Raw genomic sequence first — 7,401 nt, 5'->3', positions numbered from 1 at the left:
TGGAGAAAGTGAGGTCTGCAGATGCTGGAGATCAGAGCTGGAAATGTGTTGCTGGAAAAGCGCAGCAGGTCAGGCAGCATCCAGGGAACAGGACAATCGACTTTTCGGGCATAAGCCTGAAGAAGGGCTTATGCCCGAAACGTCGATTCTCCTGTTCCCTGGATGCTGCCTGACTTGCTGCGCTTTTCCAGCAACACATTTCCAGCTGTTTCCTGTTATGAGGCAGTTTAGAACAAGAGATCATAGTTTTAGGATAAGGGGTGGCAGTTTTTAAACAAATGTGAGGAGAAATTACTTCTCTCAAAATGTTGAGCCCATGATGGTTGCTGGGACATTGAGTAGATTTAAAGAGATTATAGATTTTTAAATTGGTGACGGGTTGAAGGGTTAATGAGAGTGAGCAAGAAAATGGAATTGAGGCCAAGTGAGATTTACCGTGATGGTATTAACTGATGGAGCAGGTTCGAGTGTCTGAATTGTCTGCTCTGTTGTTACACACTGTCAGCTTTCACAATTTTGCCTCTGACGTTTTTGTGCAAACTTCCACACTCTACCTCCCACCTCACTTTTGTGTGGACATGAAAGCTGGTGAGATGTAATTTCACTTTCCTGGTGTCAAGCTGCATTTTTAACAAGTTTCTCAGGAACAATATTAGAGGCTATTTGTTCTCCAATATTGCTACTGGTATCCTCCAACAGAGGGCAACATTAGCACATATGAATACAACTGAACCTTGTATTCCGATCAATCTTCAGGTTGTATCAAATAGCATCAGTTCTCTGGCTTGGAGAACTAAAATTTTGGCCAGGATTACTGTCCTTGATTACTATCTACTATCTGCATAAGCGCACACTTTCAAACAAGCACATTAGGTGAGAATGTGATCCGGCTTAGTTGTAATAGCACGTGTACCTCACCAACCTGCAACACTCATTCTAAGCCTTTTCAGGTGAGAAATATTCTCTTGAGTGAGGTGTTCCTAGTATCATCAGAAAGATATGGAGAAACTAAATTTTTAAAAAATTTCAACTGTGGAAGTAACTGAGACACAGTTTTCAGACTGTCTTTAAGGTTGCACTTAAGGCCACCTGCTTAACATGTTCCATAGGGATCTGTGCTGGGACCGTTGCTGTTTGATCCAAGTCGTTTATATATATGACAAAGTGCAGATGGGTGGATTAGTAAATTTGCAGACGATACAATAATTGTTAGAGTTGTGGACAGTCTGGAAGGTTGTTAAAGGATACAGTGGGATATAGATCAGTTGCAGATACGGCCAGAGAACTGGCAGATGGAGTTTAATCTGGGTATGTTGAGGTGCTGCACTTTGGGAGATCAAGCATTTGTTACAGACCCGGTCAGATCCCTCAAAACATTTCAAGAAGGTAGCCCAGACCCTAACTTTACTGGTTGTTTTAAGCAGGTGTAAAGTGGATATTCCAGGACAGAATCAGCTGGTCAAGCCACTTTTTTTTTAAAAAAAACAGAATTTATTTACAGGATTACTGAATGAAACACAAAACAGAAATCCAGAATGCCAAATAATTTATCCTATCCGAAAACCCAGCAGACTATCTAAATTTAATGATGCTGTTCCAACTACTTGCAACAATCCCCATAAACACCCTTTGGCATAAAAGGTAAAACAAACACAAGTTCTTACAGGAAAGAAGTCAGAGAGAGAGTACCAGCTTGGACCTGCTTCTGTGGATCTAGCAGCATTTCTACACACAACAGGTAACCCCTGCTATCTGAAAGTAAAGCGTTCCTATGAAACCTTTCGTAAGCCAAAATAGTGTACAGCGAAGAAGCAATTACCATTAATTTATATGGGAAAACATTTTGAGCGTTCCCAGACCCAAAAACTAACCTACCAAATAACACAAACATACGTTAAAAGCAGGAATGGTATGATAAATACACAGACTATATTAAGTAGAAATAATGTATGTACAATGCTGTTTCACTGACCAGAATCGGGAAGACAGCGAGCACTCTGAAGGCTAAGAAGTGGTGGTGATGGTATGTTAAGCTGAGTTGTTGTTGGTGAGACATACAGGAGACTGGGATGTTGGAGAGCGAGGAAGAGGGTCATCTATATTAACAATTCTGGAAAAGGAGCTTGGCAGCGCCACTCTCACTGCTCAGGGTGCGCGCTGCCTCTATAATGGTTCGCTGCAAAACAAATGCTGAACACCGTTTTCACTTCTTGTCTTTCTTCGTAAAAGCGAAAATACTCTTTAGATTTCTTTTGGTTAGCGAAACCAAGGACTAATGTGGGTCTTTCGTAAAAGCGAAATGGCATAAAGCAAACTTGCGAAAAGCGGGGGAATACCTGTACTGCTAAAAAGCAAAGAAGAGAAAAGCTGAGCTGGGAGAACAGGCCACACCCCTTTTGTTGTGCATGTGTTTTTTATAAACTTGAAAGCCTTCTGCCTGAGGCAGGCTCTGTTAGGTATTATCAACTTGGCCCTAAAACCCTCCACCTCCAGACCTTTCAGAGTCTGCGTCGTTTACGACCTCTCAAAAAAAGAAGCCAAGGACTGCATAACCTTGTTAAAGGAGCAACTTTGTCACACATTAAGGAAAACATACAGTTAATAGCAGAACCCTGAACAGCATTGAAGTGCAAACGAATCTTGGGTTCAAGTCCATACCCCCCTGAAAGTGGCCACAAAAGTAGACAGGGTAATAAAGAAGACATATGTCAAGCTTGCCGTAATTGTTCAGGGAATTGAGTACAGGAGTCAGGATGTCATGTTGCAGCTTTATAAGATTTTGGTTAGGCTATACTTAGAGTATTTAATTCAGTTCTGAATGAAAGGTGTTGAGGCTTTGGGGAGGGCAGAAGAGTTGCTGCCTGGATTAGAGGCTATGAGCTATAATGAGAGGCTAGAAAAACTCGTGTTGTTTTCTCTAGAGTGGCAGAGGCTGAGGGGAGACTTGAAAGAAGTCTGTAAAATTAAGGTGCATGGATAGGGTTTATGGTAAGAATCTTTTTTCCAGAGTTGGAATGTCCAAAACTAGGGGCATGCATTTAAGGTGAGAAGGGCAAATGTGAGATAGGAGGAGATGTGTACCCAGAGAGAGATAGAAGTCTGGAATGCACTGACAGGGGTGGTGGTGGTGGCAGATACGATAGGAGTGTTTAAGCGACTTTTAGATAAGTACATGAATAAGCAAGGAATAGAGAGATATAGACCAAGGGCAAGCAAAAGGGATTAGTTTAATTTTGTCATGTTTGGTACGACATAAAGCATTACAGCGCAATATAGGCCTTTCAGCCCTCTGTTGAGCTGGCCTGTGCAACCAATCTGAAGACTATTTATCCTACACTGTTCCATTCTTATCCATATGTTTATCCAATGACCATTTAAATGCCCTTAAAGTTGGTGAGTCTACTACTGTTGCAGGCAGTGCATTCCACGCCCCTTCTACTCTCTGCATAAATAAACTACCTCTGACATCTGTCCGATGTCTGTCAGCCCTCAATTTATAGCTATGCCCCCTCATGCTAATCATCAACATCAGAGGAGAAAGGCTCTCACTGTACACCCTATCAAACCCTCTGATTATCTTATGTGTCAATTAACGTTCTTCTCTCTAATGGAAACAGCCTCAAGTCCCCTGGCCTTTCCTCATAAGACCTTCCCTCCATACCAGGCAACATCCTGGTGGCACGGTGGCTCAGTGGTTAGCACTGCTGCCTCATAGCACCAAGGTCCCAGGTTCAATTCCAGCCTCGGGCGACTGTCTGTGTGGAGTTTGCACATTCTTCCCATGTCTGCGTGGGTTTCCTCTGGGTGCTCCGGTTGCCTCCCACAGTCCAAAGATGTGCAGGTTAGGTGAATTGGCCACCGAAGGGTCTGTTTCCACACTGTAGGGAATCTAATCTAAATTTCCTCTGAACCCTTTCCAAAGCTTCCACATCCTTCCTATAATGTGGTGATCAGAACTGTACGAAATACTCTTAGTGCAGCTGGACCAGAGTTGTATACAGCTGCTGCATGGCCACATTGCTCCAAAATTCTACCAGTAGAAGCTAACACACTGTATGCTGCCTTAACAACCCTATCAACCTGGGTGGCAACTTTCAGGGATCTATGTACATGGACACCAAGATCTCTGTTCATCTACACTAGCAAGAATCGTACCATTAGCCAGTACTCTCTATTCCTGTTAATCCTTCCAAAGTGAATCACCTCTCTCTTTTCCACATTAAACTCCATTTCCACCTGTCAGCCCAGCTCTGCAGCTTATCTATGACCCTCTGTAACCCACAACATCCTTCAGCACTATCCACAACTCCACCAACCTTAGTGTCATCCACAAATTTACTAACCCATCCTTCTACGCCCTCATCAAGGTCATATATAAAAATTTCAAACTGCAGTGGCCCCAAAACAGATCCTTGTGGTACACCATTAGTAACTGAATTCCAGGATGAACATTTCCCATCAACGACCATCCTCTGTCTTCTTTCAGCTAGCCAATTTCTGATCCAAACCACTAAATCACCCTCAATCCCATGCCTCAGTATTTTATGCAATAGCCCACCTTGGGGAACCTTATCAAACGCTTTACTGGAATCCATATACACCACATCAACTGCTTTACCCTCATCCACCTGTTTGGTTCTTAAAGAACTAATAAGGTTTGTGTCATCATTGATACACTTAGCAGCAAGTCATGGCATTTTAATATTTGCTAAAGCCATGACCTCACATCTTATGTGATTTGTGTTGCCTACTTTGTCACAAACTAATGTTTCTGTTAGGAATTCAGATTTGCTGAGTTTAATCACAAAGATTTCCTATGGTATACTGTTTAAAGTAAGTTGGACTACTTGTTTCTGTAGAACTGGACTATTTTGGCTTCAAGCAAGAGAGAAATTCTCAGTTTCTGTATTGAGTGTCTATGAACTACCTATGAAAGTGCTATTGAATTTTTAGGCATGACCTTCTTTCTGTTTTCCTATTTTTCCAGGAGAGGATCTATGCTAAGTACGGCCATATTTGTGTTTGCGGCGACATCTCCACTAAATGGTTACTTTGGAGGGAGCCTCTATGCACGACAAGGAGGTATTTTGTGCATTTCATTGTGTATTTTGTACTTTGATTTCTTGCGGTAGGGTTCAGTGTAATAGCTGATTTGTCATGTTCTGGGTGTTTTGCCAGTGTGCAGAATTGATCTATGAAACTGACTGCTGAATGTCACAGTGCTCTATGACCTTGGGGAACGGCATGAAATGGTGATGTGATGTGTGAGAAGGGAATATAGCAAAGGGAGACAGATGACCATTGATCAGCTGGCAGGGTTTACTGGAAAGCAGCAGAAGATTAACCTTTCTGTTCAGTATCTTTAGGGTGCACAGGCCAACCACAGTGATGTAGTCAGCTGCATTTGTGTGCATTCCAATATTAAACTAAAGGAATTAACTAGAATAAATAATTCATCTATAATACATACAGTAAAGCAGAAATATGTGACAGTTGACAGATTGCTTCTCAATGTCAGCCACAGTCAAACTAATCTTACTGGGCTGTGGAAATCAGTGTTTCCTTCCAAGTTGGTTTCTTGTCCCAGTCCTGCTGAGTGCATTAGGAAAAGCTTCAACTTTGTGTTGCTTTTTAGCTGGGTTTAAGTGTCTTCTGAACCCTCCTGACCCTCATCAGGTCCTTCCTTGAATTAGCAACCAGAACTGGATGCAATTCTTTAGCTTAATGAATGTCCAACAGAACTTCCCTGCTTTTGTATTCAGGTCCTCAATTGGCATCATCCTCACTGTTTGTCACACCTCCAACTTTGATATCATCAGAATGTTTTGAAATTTTTCTCTAATTCAATGGCTAAATCCGTTTTATTCAAACCTGGTGATTGACAGAGTGCCAGGAGGGAGCGTTAATGCTGAAGAGAGAGAGATTAGTAAATGCATGAAGAATTGAGTGAAATAGCTGGGTGTAACAGTGACAGAAAATAAATATTTAGGTACATAAATATTCCATAGCTTGTTGAAATAACTGAGTGAAGTTAAGAGATTAGGAATTCTTGATAGTCAACATTCTACGTTGACCCCTCTAGAACATAGTTAAGAGTCGCACAATACCAAGTTATAGCTCAACAGGTTTGTTTGGAAGCACTAGCTTTCCGAGTGCTCCTCTTTTATCAGATGGTTGTGGAGTATAAGATCATAAGACACAGAATTTGTAACAAAAGATTAGTGTCATACAGTGATTACAGTGAACAAACCTGGATTGTTAAGCCTTTCATTTTTTAGAATGCAGGTTTCAGCTCATTAATATGTAAATCTCAGAACGTCTTTTAAGTCACCTTCTCGTGATAACTTAAGGTTAGCAATTTTTGAGAAGATTTGTAGCTCAGGTTGTTAAGTATGTAAATTAGCTTGCTGAGCATACTTATACCTTAAGGCTTTATAACAAAAGGTGACTTCTCAGCTCAGACACTGCATTAAAGGTCTGAGGTCAGAGTCTGTCTGTACCCAATCTTGAGTCAGACTGGTTCTATTTCCAAAGTGGAATTTACTAAATATTACATGTATTGACAGCCTGCGAATTGAGTTGAGAGTATGGTGCTGGAAAAGCACAGCAGGACAGGCATCATCCGAGGAGTAGGAGAATCTAAGTTTTAGGCATAAGCTCTTCAATAGGAATCCTCCTCACTTTGTCCTGTCTGCAGATTGAGCATTTTTTGAGCAAATATAATTCTGCAGATACAAATTTGCCCCATAGACTTGAAAGTGTGTGTGTATGCACATGAGAGAGAGAGTGTGAAAGCTTGGTAAAGTGTGTGTGTGGTCCCCATGAGGGTGGCCTCAACCAGGATCTTGTGTTCATGTCACAACAACAGGTGACCCCATTACGCTATACACGCTGTCACGCACGCGCACACATTCACACATGCGCGCACACACCCTACATATGTGCACACGTACGCAGACTCTCTCTCATACACACACCCCACACTTTCACTTATGCAGACACCCTCTCACAGGCCGATACTCCACCACACCCTCTCCCACACTTTACCAAGCGTTCACACAAGCAAACACACACACACACTCATGCACTCACGTGCGCACATTCACGTGCTGTCTCTTGTGTGCTCTCGCTCTCTCGCTCTCTCGCTCTCTCGCTCTCTCGCTCTCTCGCTCTCTCGCTCTCTCGCTCTCTCGCTCTCTCGCTCTCTCGCTCTCTCGCTCTCTCGCGCTCTCGCTCTCTCGCTCTCTCGCTCTCTCGCTCTCTCGCTCTCTCGCTCTCTCTCGCTCTCGCTCTCGCTCTCTCTCGCTCTCGCTCTCGCTCTCTCGCTCTCTCGCTCTCTCGCTCTCTCGCTCTCTCGCTCTCTCGCTCTCTCGCTCTCTCGCTCTCTCGCTCTCTCGCTCT

General features: G+C 42.8%; 1 protein-coding gene across 1 annotated transcript in view; it reads left to right on the top strand.

The window, feature by feature from the left end:
- Nucleotides 1-7,401, top strand: part of tm9sf3 (transmembrane 9 superfamily member 3) — a 153,997-nt gene that overhangs the window by 80,191 nt on the left and 66,405 nt on the right. Inside the window, exon 8 of the mRNA XM_043678647.1 lies at nucleotides 4,988-5,082. Within this exon, the coding sequence (XP_043534582.1) occupies nucleotides 4,988-5,082 (95 nt within the window). The remainder of the gene's footprint in view (nucleotides 1-4,987; nucleotides 5,083-7,401) is intronic.

The sequence above is a fragment of the Chiloscyllium plagiosum genome, chromosome 38 (genome assembly GCF_004010195.1).
Source record: "Chiloscyllium plagiosum isolate BGI_BamShark_2017 chromosome 38, ASM401019v2, whole genome shotgun sequence".
In the NCBI taxonomy this organism is placed as follows: Eukaryota; Metazoa; Chordata; class Chondrichthyes; order Orectolobiformes; family Hemiscylliidae; genus Chiloscyllium; species Chiloscyllium plagiosum.
Note: the sequence above shows the minus strand (reverse complement) of the source record. Positions and strands in the feature narration are given on the sequence as shown.